At 37.9% G+C, this 18,333-nt stretch overlaps 1 protein-coding gene across 3 annotated transcripts in view; it reads left to right on the top strand.

The window, feature by feature from the left end:
• Positions 1-18,333, top strand: part of fnbp1l (formin binding protein 1 like) — a 64,845-nt gene that overhangs the window by 13,781 nt on the left and 32,731 nt on the right. For all 3 annotated transcript variants that reach the window (XM_031900013.1, XM_031900012.1, NM_001005148.1), the window contains 1 exon segment: positions 18,184-18,299. In XM_031900013.1, coding sequence (XP_031755873.1) covers positions 18,184-18,299 — 116 coding nt within the window.

Genomic DNA, 18,333 nt, shown 5'->3' with positions numbered 1-18,333 from the left:
GCTCTGCTGGGGCAGGGAATGATGTTTAATCCCTTTTAACATTGATACAGAATTATTTGTTGGAGCTATATAAATAATAAAACACTACTGATATAATCATATCCAGTTTCTGGGAGTTTTGAAACCTTACCTCTAATATCAGTAGGTGTGTTTTTTGTCTTCTACACTGTCCTATGGAAAAATGTTCATTAGACTTTTTTTATATTAAATGTTTATATTAACATTGTGTGTATTTGGATATTTGATTATGGTTCTTGCATGGGTTTCCTCTGAGTACCCCCGTTTTTATACCAGTTAATTAACTCTTGATGAGACTGATCCTCCAGTAAATTGACTGCATTAAAAAAAGTTTGCGTTTTTTTTATTTAATCCTAATTGTGTATGTTGATTATTCAGAATGTGTAAATATTTGTACACAGAAATACCAAACAAATTTCTAGCAAAAGTTATAGTTTTACAGTTTTCACAAAGACAACTCAAAACAATTTGGACAGTCATATCTACCACATATTATTGTGTGTGTGTGTATGTAGAAAAATCATCCTAAATATGCCCCATTACTGCTGAATAGTTTGACACCTCATATAAATACTCTGAATATCAGTAGTGCAAATGGAAGTTTTATGGGTAAAAGCACTAACAAAGAAAATCACTTAGACCAATAATATGTATATATTTCACATTGAGAAAAGTGGTCTTCTACCAGGTTGCAAGCTGAAAGTAAAATATGATTTCTGGGCCTCTGGACATTGATTCCTTTGTCTAACTAGCATTTGTTTGCAGGAAATTTTATATTTGTTGGGCCAAATGTGTTCAGTTCATGTGTTGAGAAATAAGCGACTCGCGGCAGCTTGAAATTCCAATCATCTTACCTCAGATGTCCCTTGTGAGGTTACACATCCAGCTTGTATCAATGCCTTGGCTGAAATGTGATAGTTTCATCTACTACATGTCATTACTTTAGTACTTCCAGCTGTATAGGAGGCAATGGAGAAATATGGCTTATGATTAATAGGAACCTTATGTTTTTTTTCTTCCCTTAAACGGCTTTCCTGCGAGACAATGATTTAAATGTGGGAAAGAGCAAATCCCTTTTATATTTTTTTGTGAACTGCACTTCTCTTCTGTAAATGGCTAGTTTTTCAACGAAAAAATGTAATACAACTTTACATTCATCACTTTTGTTTTTGCCAACAAGTAGAAGGATATAAGTCACACTAAGTTATCATAATTGTGCTTGTTTATGACAAAAAAATTCAAACTGTTCTTTGGGTAAAGATAAGGTGGATTTTGTCAGATAGAAAGGGCAGTGGCTTCTGTTGGCTAGGAAAAGGGATATATACCTTTTAGGCTAATGCCAAACCTAGTGCTTAAGGGCTCTGGCAGACGGGGAGATTAGTCGCCCGCGGCAAAACTCCCTGTTCGCGGGCGACTAATCTCCCCGAGTTGCCTTCCCCCTGCCATCCCACCGGCGAACATGTAAGTCGCCGGCAGGATGGCAGACGCGGCGGCGCGATTTCGCGCAAATCGCCCCGCCGCGTCTGCCATCTCACCGGCGACTTACATGTGCATTTTTGAATAACAGTGTTTGCCCAATTGCACCCACTGGTCCAGGTCTTTGGCTTGGCAGTTCCAACAAATATGATATTTCAGTTGAAAATACCCATAGTTTTCTATTAGCCAATAATGGACATGCTGAAATAAAAGCCAAGACATATTAAAGATTTTTACATCTACAGGATATAAATTAATAGTATATGAGTTTAAATTAATACATTGCATTTTGGAGTTGCCTGTAGGTTGGAAAGTAGTATGGCCTAATTAGTCTTAGAGGTGTAGACAACTAAACCTGGCCATACATGTACTGATAAAATCATACAAAACCTAGTTTTGTACGATTTTCAGACTGTGCGTGGGCTCTGAATTATCGTCCCGATAATTTTCGTACCATGGCGATTGGTCATTTAGTCAAAAGGACAGGTTAGAGAATTTTGGTTGGATAACGATAAAATCTGTACATGTATTGTGTATCTGGCAATATCCTTGGGGGACCTACAATAGAAGTCGCATTCATCGAAGAAGCCTGAACGTGTAGATAACTGAACGTGTAACCACCTTTTAAACTATGAAATGATACAATAATCAGTCAAAGGAGGCACTCCTGAATGTGAATCTAAGCAACATACATGAACTGCATGTAATCAAACATATCTCGATTATCCACAGCTTCACAGCCTCAAAACATGTTGTGGCATAGGCCTGGCTTTTTGCCCAATTATTGTTCACAGGAAAGCCAGGATAGATGCATATGGAAAAACTCTTAAGCATTCTCTTAGGTTGACAGAAGCAGTTCCCGAGTTTCTGGGAGCAATGGACATAAGACAGATTCCCTCATACATTTGATCTTCCCTCTCAGTTAGATATCTCTAGTGGCCCATATGGGCTCCTCATGTAGCACTTATATTTCTTTTTATTTTTTTTTTATCTTATATTTTTTTTTTATTTCTTGTTTCCCCCATTACTTTTTCTTAAGTTATGGAGTAGGGTTCATTTTCATATTACTTGTGGTGTAAGAAATACATATATGATCTGCAAAAATCAGTTAATATATTTTTGCATATGCTGCAAGCTTGTGCTTTAAAGCAGTTTTTCTTTTCTTCTTTACCAAAAATTACATTAAAGAAAACAGTTACTCATTGATTTAAGTGTACAGCCCCAGCTTGAGCAAAAGCAGCTATGTGTGTCCTTAGTCTTTGCAAATTATCTCCATGAACAAAGTATAATTCAAATGTAATTTAGAAGGGCCTTTTAAAAGAGAGACACAGCGTCTCTGAACATGAAGTTTTCAAGTCTTGTTTGTTTACAATGGCTAGCATCCCATTCTGAACTGAAAAGTTATATACTGAAAGTTATATACTGCTGCATTATCTAATAGAATTCAGATCTGTTGTGCCAAGCTTGAGGTTCCTAATCTGTTTTGCACTACTATTAAGTTGGCTGTAATTTATTCTCTTATGGAAAGAATGCAAGGTAAGTGAGAGCTTTAGTCTTAAAATGGGTCTGGTCAGGAACAATGTGCATATGCAGTGCTGGCATGGAGCTTGGTAGATCATGGCATGGCATGGGAACCTAATTGGTGTCGATGGAAGTCGGAGGAAGCCTTAGTGAAGAGTCTGTTCTCTAAGAGCACACCTTAAATTCTGTCAATCTAAACTACACACATCCTGTGAACTTTCCCTCTCCACAAAATATATATTTCATAATACTTCAGTTATTTAAACCCAGAATTAGATTTTTTTTACAACATTCACACATCACGTCTAAAAATGAGCTAATTATAAATCTGCAACCTCTGGACAGAGCTGTACCACACAGCCGACAAGCAAAGCTAGAAATTTCCAACTTTTGTGTTTGTGACAAAAAGTCACATGATTTTAAGGATTTGGTTCGGCCTGAGGCATGGATTTGGCTAAATTTTAAGTCTTGCGAATGCCCTGCTTTATATGACGTTCTATTTTTACTCCTTTGTGGTATGCATATACAGTATGTGTGTATAGACACAAAGGATGGCACACCGCTACATATCATACCTCGGGGGCATAGTAAAGGGTTCCAATACTGTAGAAATGACCAACAACACCGAGTTCTCTTGTGAAAAAAATGTGTATTTTTAAAACCGCATAAACAGCCCTGTTAATGCTGTTTTCAAAATACTCTGTGTTGCTGGTCATTTCTACAGAATTTGGTAGTGATGTTTAGAAAATTCTCCCCTTCCCAAAAAAATGAATGGCAAAATTATATTTGTCACCAATCGCCCTGTTATAAGTAGCAAACCTATCTCTAATTGCTTTGGAACAGAATGATACCCATTATGTATGGGTGCCCTTAAGGACACCGCCATCAAATTCTCCTCAAGTATAGAGTAAGCCTGAAAATGTGTGTGCAAAATGTGATGATGTTCTTTTGCAGTAAGAGCCACAGATAAACTTAATTTGCTTCCTGCTATAGGTTGGCTTTTTGTTAGGAAGCCTACTACCTTTTCTTTTTCCATAATGGTTGATACCATGGGTATTTGCCAGCATTGTAAGCATAAACACATTTGTAATTAAAATATATGTGTGTATATATATATATATATATATATATATATATATATATATATATATATACACACACACACATTATAAAGACCACTTTTGCTGTACTATAAGTCCTGTGAGTGTGCATTCCTTTACATCATGGGAACTATCTTCATCATTGGATATTTAATGTTCTAATTTGCTACATTATTTTATAAATTTCTAATCTTAGGGATTATGTTAAGCAGGCCCAAAATGTCATTAAAGGCTGCAGTAATTGTTCCAGTAGTTGCTAATATTGTAATGTATCGACAAATGTAGCAATGTAACAGTTCAGAGTCTGCATTTGTATTACTGACCTGCCAGACTGAACACCAGAGAGAGGGACATTAAAGTTTAAACTTCAGTTTTAGAAAATCATTGAAATGTTGGAAGGTGAACAACCCTTATTATTCGTTCTCTCTGCCATTCTGCAAGTATTGGTGATGTAGTGAGTGAGCCAGAGACAATGACTAGCACAGATATATGTAACCCAGGCATTTCTGCTGTTGGAACATAAATAATTTTGGATTTCCTGCAATAGCCCCACACATTAAAAATGTTAAAAAGTGCACTGTAGCTCAGTTATATTTTTAAACTAATGGCACATTTTTTCACTGCTGTAGTGCTCTCTGACAGAATAACATCATTCAAAATGCCCTCCTGCCTGTAGCCGCTTCCTGTCCATATGAACGGTTAGCACCCTGTTTATGCAGGCTGCTGGAGCTGTCGGGGGGATCCTTTCAAAGAGAGAACTTGTGACTGTATTTTTTTAAACAATGAAAATAAAAGGGGGTGCTTCTGGACAAGTTAAATGTTAGATTACACGCACTGAATGCGATATTCGGTGTGTGTATGGTGGCTTGAAGAGGTGACCGATATCGCAAAGGCTGCAGATATCGGTTGTCTCGTCGATTGCCAAAGATTTTGATGGCGCCTGAGCAAAATCTACGTTTAGGGCTGTATCGGCAGCTGGAGGTAGAATTTCTAGGTAGTTTCTACCTCCATATCTGACGATTCAGCCCTGAACGTCAGTGGACCAATGGTCGAACGAAAGATTGCTATTGCTACGTGTATGCCCACCTTAAAGGAGAAGGAAAGGTAAAAACTAAGTAAGCTTTATCAGAAAGGTCTATGTAAATAGAGCCATAAGCACTCACAGAAACGCTGCACTGAGTTCTCTGTCAAAAGAAACAGGATTTTGTTGTCTCTTTGTTTTCCTGTGCCAGAGACACACATCTCTCTCCTCTCCTGCTCCCCCCTCCCTCAAGAATGCTAAGAACTCCCTCCCCCCTTAGGAATGTGTGATCTGAGCCAATCAGCACCAAGTTTCCTCATAGTCTTACACACTGAGCATGTACACGGGTCTTGGTGTTGGTGCAGGAGCGAGGAATTATGGGAACTTTCTTTACACAGCTCAGCGTTTTTTTTTCCTATGAGGCTTCTGATCATCTGAATGGGAGAAATACGGGGAAACTTAAGGGCACTATTGAGAGAACTGAAGGTATGACTGTAGCTTGAGATTAACTCTTTATTAGCCTTCCCTTCTCCTTTAAGTCACGAACAATCCAGTAGGAGCAGCCTTTTCACGGGTTGGTCAAACTGATTAAAATCTGCAAAGTAAATGAAAAGAAGGGTGGGCTCCCTGGTAAGATTGAAACGCGTTGGGAACTGCTGCATTGATTTTTGATGAGCATGTTTGTCACTACAGTCTTGTAAGTGCAATTTTAATACACCAGGGAGTGTGCCCTTCTTTCATTTACTTTGTAGACTGTATTTTTGTGTCTATCTTTCTCAGATAAACAATAACAAACGGTCATTAAAATGGCCTATAAAACACTAATGTGCTGTATGGCATTCCTGACTCCCATGTTCTAAGGTATCTGCAAGCAGAGACAAGGGCATTTCAGTTTTCAAAGTACATGTGGAATGTATAAAGTGCTGCAAGAAAATCCTGTTTGCTTTGGGCCTAAAGAATAACTAACCTTTGGTCAGATTGTTAACACCTTCACTACTACCCCCCTTCTGCAGCAGTATGGAATGTGTTGCATTAAGTGTTTGAGTTACAAGAGCTACCTACAAATTGTTTTTGCTGTAGGACTTTGAATAAAATCCGAACAAACAATGTATGATTTAAAAGTGAGCTCTAGATGCATATTGTACTTTAAACACAGTTTTATTTAATCTCCTATGAAATATCAGTGCAGCAGGGCAGCTTGTGGATAAACGTCCTGTGAGTAGTAAAGCTATAGGATAATTAATATAGGTTTCTTTTCTTATTTCCAGTGGAAAAAAAGTGTTATGTGCAAGTTACTTTTTACCTTTTGTCTTCTAAGTTTTTGTTGAAAGATTAGGTAGATGTCTACCGTAAGAATTATACTTAAGAAAACCTAAAAGCTGCTTGTTGGATGTTCCATACCTGCTTCTAAATTCTCTTGCTTCTTCATCATAGTGCCTATTTTGTGCTGATTGACTTTAATGGCATTGCTTGCTCAGAAAACCAGTCTATCCTGCTTTAAAAGAAACATGAATGTCTGGCATGTAGCAGTACTCTGACGTTCTTTGCAGTGAACTTTAGAGTTAAGAGGATTGGCTGTGCGCCCCAGCCAGGCCACAGATGACTTCACTGCTGATTGAGGGTAACTGCAAGGAGTTTGTATGTTCTGCCTGGACTTGCATGGTGTTTGCATGTGTCATCTGTGTTGGCCTGCAAAGCATCTATACGGTTCTGATATCTTGAATAGTTTCATAGCTTAGTAGCATAGTCAAACTTAAATCTACAAATCACAATCACGCTGTTACTTATATTAACCCCATTACATGCTTCTCTTTCTTCTTACTTAGCAGACAGTAATGTTTAGGCAGTTATTGAATAGAAGCAGCCATGGTTGGTTTCACATGGTACAGATATAGGACCTGTTATCCAGAATGCTCAGGACCAAGGGTATTCCAGATAAGGAATGGGATGACAATGAGATAAGTCAATGGGATGACAATCATGTGTGAGTGAGCAAATTAAAGAACAGGGATCCATTAAAACCTGATCACACATACAACACGTTTGTGGATGTGTATCATGGCTTAAACAAAGAAGGTGTCTGAGGACCTTAGAAAAAGTGTTGTTTGTGCCCATAAAGCTGGAAAAGGTTACAAGACTATCTCTATAAAGAGTTTGGACTCCACCAATCAACAGTCAGAGATTGTGTACAAATGAAGGAAACCCTACCCAGAAGTGGTTGACCATCACATATAACTCCAACTGCAAGGCGTCTAATAGACTGAGAGGTTACAAAGGAACCCAGGGTTACCTTTAAGCAACTGAAGGCCTGTCTCACATTGGCGAATGTTGATGTTCATGAGTCCATCACTTGCCATCATTGATTTAACAATAAGCTCTGAACTATACTAGAGGATTCTAAAGGAAAATATCAAGACATCTTTCCATGAACTGAATCTCAAGAGACAGTGGGTCATGCCACAAGACAACAATCTTAAACACACAAGTCGTTCTCCCAAAGAATGGTTAAAAAAAGAATAAAGTAAATGTTCTAGAATGGCCAAGCCAAAGTCCTGACCTAAAAGGGATACTGTCATGATTTTTATGGTGTACTTTGTATTTCTAAATTATACTGTTTACATAGCAAATGATTCACTCTACCATTTAAATCTGTATTCTTGAACTAACAATTTTTTTATTAATAGTAATATTGGTGTGTAGGTGCCATCTCAGTGCATTGTGCCTGAGTCTGAGCTTTCAGAAGGAGCCAGTTTATCAGAGCACAGGTCCACATAGCTGTGGCATCCTGGGAAATGGAATTTCATGTGAAATTTCAAAATTAGATATAAAAAAAATCTATTTGCTTTTTTTAAAAAACAGATTTTAATGCAGGAATCTGCTGGAGAAGCTCTATTAACTTATGCATTTTGAAAAAAACATTTTTCCCATGACAGTATTCCTTTAATCCAATTGAAATATTGTTGAAAGACCTAAGGAAGGAAAGACCTAAGGCGAGCAGTTCGTGTGAGGAAACCCACCAATATCCAAAATTCCTCCGGGGCGATGTGCAGGACTGATCAACAGTTACTGCAAATATTTAGTTGCAGTTATTGCTGCACAAGGGGGTCACACCAAAAACTGAGAGCTTAGATACTGATTTGCTTACTTTTGCCACATGCAGATATGTTATTGGATTTTTTTTCTCTGAGGTCGTCAGACACCTCCTTTGAGCCATGATACACATCCACAAATGTGTTGTATGTGTGATCAGAATTTGCTGGATCCCTGTTCTTTATATAAAATAAGTCTCTAACTGACACCTGATTGTCATACCATTGACTAAAAACACCAGACTCTGATTTAACCTTCAAGTTAATGAGAGAATCCTAAGAATTTGCTTTTGCCACACACACATGTTATTTGATCATTTTTTTTCAATGAATACATGACTAGATATAATAAATTGTGTTTCATTTGTTTAACTAGGTTATCTTTATCTACTTTTAGGGTTTGTTTGAAAATCAGATGATGTTTTAGGTCACATTTATATAAAAATATAGAAAATTTTTAAAGGGTTCACAAACTGGAAAAAAAATATCCTCATAATTGAGTAACAAGTGCAGCTTTAGGGCTCTGGCACACGGGGGAGATTAGTTGCCCGCGACAAAACTCCCTGTTCGCGGGCGACTAATCTCCCCGAGTTGCCATGACCCGCCATCCCGCTGGCGAACATGTAAGTCGCCGGCAGGATGGCACACGCGGCGGCACGATTTCCCGAAATCGCCGAAAAAGACTCGCGAGTGAACAGGGAGTTTTGTCGCGGGCGACTAATCTCCCCCATGTGCCAGAGCCCTTAAACTTGTGGGAAGCATTTTTAGCTAGTCCTTTTGAGAGTTTTTCTTTGTTACTAAAAAAAAATATACTTTGTTAGTAAATGGGCAACATATTTTGATATTTTCATTTAAAAAAAAAAAGTGCTTGTGCTACAACCAGTCATAATTCCATTTGTACTGGGCAAACCTCTAAACAGTGCACACGTGTAAATGAATAATTCATTACTTAATGATGGAAAAAGATTCTTAAAATCATTTACCTAGACACACCTGACTGATCTGAAGGGCTTACGTCACATTATGTGAGCAGATGAAATCTCCATTTCTGAGCCGCTCCCTTTGTAAATTCCCCCGTCTGGTCTTGGTGTAAAGTAAGCAGGAGCAATATCTATATCTGCTGTGTCAGTCTTACTATTAAAAGGTAGCTTACCTAATGGAAAAAGGTTATGCAATAACATTTACACTTCAGTGGGGTTATCCCATCATAATAGCTGTGATTTTAAGTTGGACTATGGTATCGCTGATTAATGGTAGTTTGTTGTAACATGCACAGATATTGTTCCTGTGCACTAACTCACAGCAAGCACAAGTTTTATTGTTGTAACTGCAATGTGCCAGTAAATATTAAATTTGACTTAAAAACAGCAAATCATTTCAGAGCAGTTTACTTATTATAGTGCAAAAGAAATGTCATATTAAAGGGCATCTTTATAAAACCTTGAAACAGTGTAAAAAGTGGTGTAAAATACAGTAAATGACTGTAGTTCTGTTGCAGTCCTTTTTGGTAAATTAACACTGCATATAATGATTGTGGAAATACTATTACTGGTGTAAAATAAATGGCAGTGTTATACTCCTTAAACATGAATTATTGCCATACCTTGGAAATAATAAATTACAAAGTGGTGTGTATTTTTAAAAATGCCATATTTTACACCACCTCAGTGCACTTTTATTTTTTTAACACCTAGCTGGTCATATGCAGACATATAGATATACATGTCCCATTTGTTCCCTTTAGACTAAAGCTGGCCATACACGTTAAGCGATATTGTCTACTTGAAGCCTGGAAAACTGTCCGTAGCTACCTGCTTGGCCCTAAAAACAATTGGACAATGGATACATTTCATTGTTAATGACCAAAAATGTTAAACCTTCCCTATGGATTTTCTAAATGATATTGGATAAAAAAACCGATAGATGTATGATTGTTCGGTGCCCACTATCCTTATAGTATATAGTATCCAGTATATCTATCAATCTTTTTTATTATTATTATAAAGTGATATCACTTTTGGTGGTAATTTCCTTCAAGTGATATTGACACAAAGTGATATTGATACAAATTAGAGTTATTGAGAGATAAGTAGTAGTTTTTACCACTTTTCATTTGCAAGTCTATTGCAAGCTGCGGATTATATATGAGACCAATATACATGTGTGCTGTCTTATTGCTTGAAGCAGGAGTTGAAAGAGCCACAATTGTCTGTCTTTGTTTTTGCATTGACTTTCTGCCAGGGTTTGTCACTGTTCAGTTTCACATCTGATTTGATATAAAAATATCTCAAGAATCTTTTCCTTCAGAATGTGTTGTGAGGATGATGCAGGAGTCTGGAATTTGTCATACCTTTCCCATTAAACATCCTTAGGTGCATTGTTCCCTTCTAAATTCTTATGTTCTGATGGAAGAGACTGGCATGATTATCACTATGGAGCAAGTCCTTGGTTACTTTTTTTATGAAGAGCAGCAATTTTGCTCAGTTTTGGTGTTTCACTGCCTTGCAAATACACTATGAATTACTCATATAAACAATAATTAGATCTTTTCCCAAATGCTTTTATATGGTATGCCCTTCCCATCAGTGTTTTGCGGAATAATCTGTTCCAAGGATAAACTCACAGATCTGCAGCTGCAAGGATCCTGTTTCAAACCAGCTGTCCCAGAGAGATTGTCAGTGGAAACTTCCCCTATTCAGGATGTGTGGGGGTGAAGGGCAGTGTTGGCATCAGTAAGGAATGAAATGGGGAAATGAGTAAAAATGCTCTTGGGAAGAAAATACTAGAGAAATGTGTTTAGGGATGATCCAATGGAAAAGCCTGATTTATTTTGCTGGTCTGAAAAAGATTAAGCAGTCCAAGTGAAAGAAGATTAAGGGCTTAATAATAACATGAATAGATTATCACACCATTACAGGAGATGCAGGGTTTTCACACCTTGTTGTGTTATTGAATACATTGGCACATGGGCTGTACCATTTTTTGCTCCTCACAAGCCTGGACAGTAGCAAAAAAACGACATTTTCTTTAAAAATAGGGTCAGTGTCCTGAAATCTGACTCTCTTCTTATGCAGTTAATGGTGTAGCTGACATTTACTTTAACTTTCAGTATGTTTGACGTCTGCAATAAAACTTTTTTGTAGCTTTTTTTCGGTTTAATTTTTTATATATACTATTCTATACTATTTATACTTAAAGTTGAAGAACTACTATTATAATATGTCGGCACAAATTTTAATTTTGAAAAACTTCTTTATTGGTCAACCAATTTTTTGCCCCAAACTGTGTGCTTGGATCCCCTCCCTCAATGAGATAATTGTTTTATAATCTTTACCAAATAAACTCCTAGCTGTGTTGACATTGGTGTAGTTTGTTAGTTATCCCTTACTCAAGTGAAATGGTGAATAATGCTAATTATTTCCAGAGCACAGGAAAATAAATATGTTTTGAGTACATAATGAGCTAGAATGTTCTGCTAGCCCATAAAGTGCAGATCTGTTTCCTGAACAGGATAGTACCCCCCTTGAGTAAAGCCTGTCCTTTGGTGCCATGCAGCCATGGTGCCTCTGTTTTTAATCTTTAGACCGAATGGGACCGGGTCTGCAGTAAGATTCTATGTCATATCATTTTTATATGCTGGCACAGAACTTTCCTATCTTGGGCATGTTAAAGAGACACAACTAATATATAAACTGGCACAGGGAGCAGCATGTGCATGGGGCTCATGATTGGAGAAACCTTGTACACAGTCCAATAACTTGTATTGCTTGCTTGTATTGACAGCTTCTTGTTTACTTCTGGAGGGGTTAGAAGAAACATGGCTATTATAGCCTCCTCTCATAAGAAATTAAAAAATCGTTTATGGGGATTTATATTAGTATTAATGTCTTAAATCACTAGAGTCTGGAGTTTGTTCCTATCGAGGCCAAAATATGTATGGCATTGGTATATTCTCTCTCATTATGGGTATGTTATAGGTGCTCAAGTGTCCTTCTGTAGTCCAAAAACAATACTGGTTGGTCAAATTCTTCAGAAGCTGAATAACCTAAGTGTGCCTAAGGTATGGGAATTAGTCTCTAAGCTCCACTTGTGCAGTGACTGCTGAATACTGTAGTGGTATATAATATAATGTAATAAAGGATTTTGATGAAAATAACTAGTTTTAGCAAACACTCACCCATTCAGTTCTGTTTGTTTTAATTGTATGTTGGATACATAATTAGTGCTGCAATGCAAATCAACTGCACCTGCCAGACAGGGGAAGAGCTAACTGTGTCCAGACACGACATGTTCACTTGCACGCAAATACCTCAAATGAGAAAGTAGTGATGGACAGTGCTCATCCTCCTCACTATATAGCTTCCTCAAAAACTCAATTTATTCACGATAAATTATAAGAAAACAAAAGAACTGCAAAATGTCTGATGCTTTCTTGGCAGCTTTCCACTTCCTCAAAGACCTCAGTGTGGTGAATGAGCACTAGGCCCAGACTGGCAATCGGTGGATTCTGGCAAATGCCAGAGGGGCTGCTGTAAGATGCAATAGACATTTACTGTTTGTGAGGCTGTAGTTGAAATGCCTGAGCCTATTTTGGCTCCCAGTCCAGATCTGATGAACACTGTCCATCTCTACTTTAGATCGTAACCAGCAAGCATTTAACTAGCTGCAAATGCACCAACATTGGTTGCTGATTTGACCATGCTACACCAAGTTGGCAGCTTATTCGTCTGTGTATGTGGCCAGAGCTACAGCTTGCCGGACTGATGATCTGTTGTCAGCACAGTTTCTATTGGGCAGTTTGAAAATCCCAACATATAGGTATTTTGGATTTGAATTACTCTTAGGAATTTTGCACCATGTGCTGAAGTGACATGGAAATACACGTGCACTATTTATATTTAGGGTCTCACATTCCATATGGTTTGGGTGAGCATTTGCATATTGGTCTCAAAGTGATCAGAACACCTGTGACATTCATATTTATAATTTTTTTTCATTTTACACAAAAAAAAAAATAAATTATATATATATATAATGTAGTTTAAAGATAATAAAAAAATAATGTAGTTTAGGGTATTTTGATGAACATATAATTGTATATAGTACCTAAATTGCGAAATTCCCATAGTCCTTAGTTGCTCTATCGTAACTATTTAACATTAGTAAGTCAGTTGTGTGGGCATTATTCTAGTGCCTCTTTTTCCCAGTGTTGGAAAGACATGTTGCTGCAGTAATTCAGCTGTAAAATGACTTGAACATTAAGAGACTGGGCTAGTTGTCAGAATGACTGCATAATATTGTGCGTCTCTCTGCGCGTAAGCTGCCAGATGTTTTCTGCTACACATTTGATGCTGTGGAAAAGGAAGTGAGATGAAACCACCGGGACTGCTTTAGCAGCTTCTTGCGTTCTTGCCAAGTATAGCTTATGATTAATGCACCATATTGACCCTTACATTAAAGTTGCATAAGTTCCTTAATCACAGCAGTCTGTACATAAGAGTATATTCATTGTTTTACAAGTCATTAAATACCACCGGCTTTTTATTGTAATAAAGATGCCTATGACTGAAAACATCCCGCTTAGGTCTGTTTCTCATCCATTAATTCATCTCCAGTACAACAGAAGTACTTAGGTTGAAGGGTTGGTTGGCACTGTTAAAACAAAATCGATGATGTCCCTGTTATACAGCATATATGCATTAACTTCTTTTAGTGAAAAAGTGTTCAGCATTAGATTGATGTACTGCTACATAATTCTCAGTTAAAAAGTTAGGGCATGTCTAGTTAAGTATGAAATAAAAAAACTGCTCAGAAGACGTACTTACTAATAATGTTTTAGGGTAATATTTCTTTAATAAATATTACAGAAAAACAGCATTGTAATGTGTGCATGAACAAAAGCACAAACTTTGTGACACAACCTGTGGTTTTGCATACCTACCAGTACTCCGAAAAGGTGTGTTTTTTAGTATGATCCCAATCTGCATTTATTTGCCTGTCATTCTTACAGGTCTGTACCCATACAGATGTGTATATACCAAAAAAAAAAAAAAAACAAAATAGATCAAGACCTGTAGGAATGAATGGGATAGCCAATACATGTGGTTCTGTGTCTCAAACGTAAGCAGAGCGCTAAGGTGGCCATACATGGGCCGATTCTAGCTGCTGATATCAGTCCCTTGGCCCGTGTAGGGGCAACAACAACTGACCTGCCCGGCCAATATCTGGCCTGAAATCGGACAGATATTGATCGGACAGCTTAAAAAATTCAGTCGGCTCAGGGACCGCATTGGCTCGTTGATGCAGTCCCTGAACCAACTGTGCCCATTACAGTCGTTGTGATTAGATTGTTTGGCTCCAGGGCCAAACGACCGAATTAGCCTAAATTCCACTGATATTGCCCACCCGTAGGTGGGGATATCGGGAGATGATCCGCTCGCTTGGCGACCTCACCAGGCAAACAGATTTTTACGTGTATGGCTACCTTAAGGAAGATTTAAGGAGGCTCAAGGGCTCATTTATGCAGGGGTGTGTAGGGCCTCATCAGTGGATGAGAACGTACTGTAACTTGCCAAGAAACTTATGAAACTAGCACATCAAGAAAACTACTATGTGGAGTAGCTTGACAGGGGCAGGCGGTGGAAAAACTCAGCTGACCACCAATGGATTAAAACTTAAAGTAAATTTTACTGTCCACAAATAAAGTGACTGATTATTAGCACATTAATTATTCATTTTAACTATTTATATGACCTGCTTATTATAGCATAATGTCAGCTGTTTATACTGGGAGCCATTTACTAAATTATATGAACGTCTCTACATTAACATTTTATCACTGGAATGATTGATTTTTGGGGTCTACAGAGACATCATTGCTTGGTCAATTTACGTAACTTATGCAGAAACATACATAACTTTCAAAGGAACTTATGCAATTTAATTGTAAACCCCACTGACCCCCCAATTTGAAGACTGACTTACTAGCACAAGGGTTGCTAATAAGTACTGCATGCTTGTGTTTATATGGGAGGCTCATATAAATAACTTGTACGGCTCCAAATTTTCTGATGGCGGCCCTGGTTGTGGGGCAGGCTGCAGACAGGATCCCATAGGCCTGCTTCTTGCACGAGCTGCACTTGTATCACCAACTGAGAGCTTGCAGCAGAGGATTTGGTAAATTACCCCTTTAACCTCCCACAGAAGAGGTTATTGTTTGTTAAAATATAAGTGTAATTTCTCCAATGAAAAGACTTGTGATATTAGCCTCGCAAAAGAAAAATATCACCCTTCTCCCCGGTACTCTGGTGAGTGCACTATTATACAAAGCAGGGCCTCAGGAAGGGAAAACACCAAAAATGTAAAACAAGCCCTGAAAGCGGTAGTTCAGATCTGCTTGAATAATTCATTCAAGAATGCTTTGTATGACAAAAATTATCTTGCAAATCTGATTTTTATTGGCTTAGTAACATTCTGTTCTGCATATGTAATTTGTAAAATAAACTTGTTACGTAGGGTATGCTGATAATCCATATACCATTAAAGTTTGTAGTGCAAGTTGCAGTAAAAATCAGGTCTTTGATATAAAAGCCTATGACACACCACCACAGAACCACAGAAAATACCCTACCATAGACAATAATGAGAATTCTCTTTGCTAAAACACATGTAGAGACAATTTATCAGTATTGTCTATTTTGTAGTTGCGACAAGTAGCTCCGAATCATTGCCATAAAGGTGGCCGTACACGTAGCAATAATGATCTTTCATGTGACCATTGCTAGCAGGAAACATCGTTCCCACCCTCCATTGACGTTCAGGGCTGAAATTCTACCTCCACCTGCCGATTCAGCCCAAAGTTAAATTTTGCACGCCGCCAATCAAAATCTTCGAACCTGTCTGATTGACAAGACGACCGATATCTGCACCCTTTGTGATATCAGTCGCCTCGTCGAGCCACCATACACGCATCGAATATCGTACTAAGCGAGGTTTTGTACAACTTTGCACAACTTCTGTGGTGCATTAGCTGCCCTAAGGGAAACCAGTATTACATTTTTTGTTTACCATTGAAAACAGAATAGATACACAGGGAGCAAGCAACAGAGGAGACAAATAAATGGATAGCTACAGGGGCTTAAGAGGAGGTTAAAGGAACAGTAACACCAAAAAATGAAAGTGTATAAAAGTAACTAAAATATAATGTGCTGCTGCCCTGCACTAGTAAAACTTGTGTGTTTACTTCAGAAAGTCTACTATAATTTATATAAATAAGCTGCTATGTAGCCATGGAGGCAACCATTCAAAGGAAAAAAGGCACAGGCACATAGCAGATAACAGATAAAACACTATTGTATTCTACAGAACTTATCCGTTATCTGCTATGTAACCTGTGCCTTTTCTCCTTTTTTCCAGCTTGAATGGCTGCCCCCGTGGCTACACAGCAGCTTATTATATATATTATAGTAGTGTTACTGTAGCAAACACACCAGTTTTACCAGTGCAGGGCAACAGTGCATTATATTTTTATTACTTTAAAGCTCTTTCATTTTTTGGTGTTACTGTTCCTTTAATAAAACTATTTATATTTTAGTTTAACTGACCTTTACTTATAATTTCTTAGCACATCTTAGTGGTATGCCTCTGTATGCCATTTTATATAGTGTCATACACTGGCTCTGCATGTTGTGCTGCCAGACAGGTAGTTAATTGCAAATAAAGGAGGATTTTATAGCTGCTTTACATAACCGGCATTTGGCCTCAGCATTTTGTGGCCTTGCTAACAGCTTGAGATAAGAAACTGCTTCCCTCTGACATGACAGAACTTTCCAGTTGTTATCTTATGTTGACGGTTCCAAATAAGACCCCATTCTATGGCAGTCATTGCTTTTCCTATGTGTGAATGTGAAATGAAGAACATTTCTGAAAATTTCCAATGACCACCTTGCACACTGACGTCTTGTTTATCTCTCCAAAGAATCAGAACACAGATGTCTTATTTGGCTTAATACTGCTGAAAAATTAAATGCTTTGCTCTTCTCCAAGACACCTACTTTGGAAAGTGATTATGAGTTTTGCTCATTTCACTGTATTTTATTCTTTTAAAATTACTCATAAATGACTACTTAAGTGTGGCGAATACAGTTATTGTATGCAATATCACAGGTATTCCTTGTCTATTGTGTGACCAAGAACTAATCTGTTGGTCTCTAGGGGATTTACACTGACTGACCCTGTACATTATCCATGGACTCTTTGGCTGGATACTGGGCAACTGGCCATATATATTCTGTTGTTGGATAAGGATTTGTTTATGGGTATTTTAGATAAGCCCACTTGGTTCTCTCTTTAAAACTTCTCTTTTCTTGAGAAGGCCATAGATGGGCCAGGTTTCAATTTGGCTAGACTCTTTAGCCTGATGGTCAAGATAAGCAGATCTGAGTAGAAATAAGGCAGCAGTGGGCCGGCCCCCTCTCGCTTACTGACCTGCCTGTCCTGAGATTCTTTGAGCCAATGCCGATATGTAGGCACCCCAACTGGTGCTCCTTTAAGGAAAAAAAAAATGCATTGGATTAGGAAAAAATAACTTCGTACCACTGTATTTCTTTTCCAGTTGTCCCTTGGCAGGCATGAGTCGTGTCGTAGAGTCAAAATTTTTGATTTTACTTTATTGTGCATGCAAAAGTCTTTTTTTTTTTTCCCCTAGGGACACGTGCAAAAGGAGGAGTAAGCGGTGTTGTGCTAAAAAAAAAAATTCCCCCTGGCTCATGCATTTAAATGACTGGGGAGTTAACATATTGGTCTGCTTCAATGAGCTTTCCTTTGCTGTGTAATGCTTAATAATAAAATGATGGTTGCGTTATGTAATATTATGCTTATTTCATAATTCTTATGATTACTTGCTGTGGTACTAGAAAAAGTTATTTACAAATGTTGTTTTTTTTCCCCTTCTCTACAGGACCAGTTTGATAATTTGGAGAAGCATACACAGTGGGGCATAGACTTCTTGGACAAATATGCAAAGTTTGTGAAAGAAAGATTAGAGATTGAGCAGAATTATGCAAAACAGCTCAGGTAAGATACATTTAGCTGCAATTGGGTTAGTGTT

This window comes from Xenopus tropicalis, chromosome 4, assembly GCF_000004195.4.
Source record: "Xenopus tropicalis strain Nigerian chromosome 4, UCB_Xtro_10.0, whole genome shotgun sequence".
NCBI lineage: Eukaryota > Metazoa > Chordata > Amphibia > Anura > Pipidae > Xenopus > Xenopus tropicalis.
The sequence above is the reverse complement of the archived record's forward strand: the minus strand, read 5'-3'. Positions and strand labels throughout refer to the sequence as shown.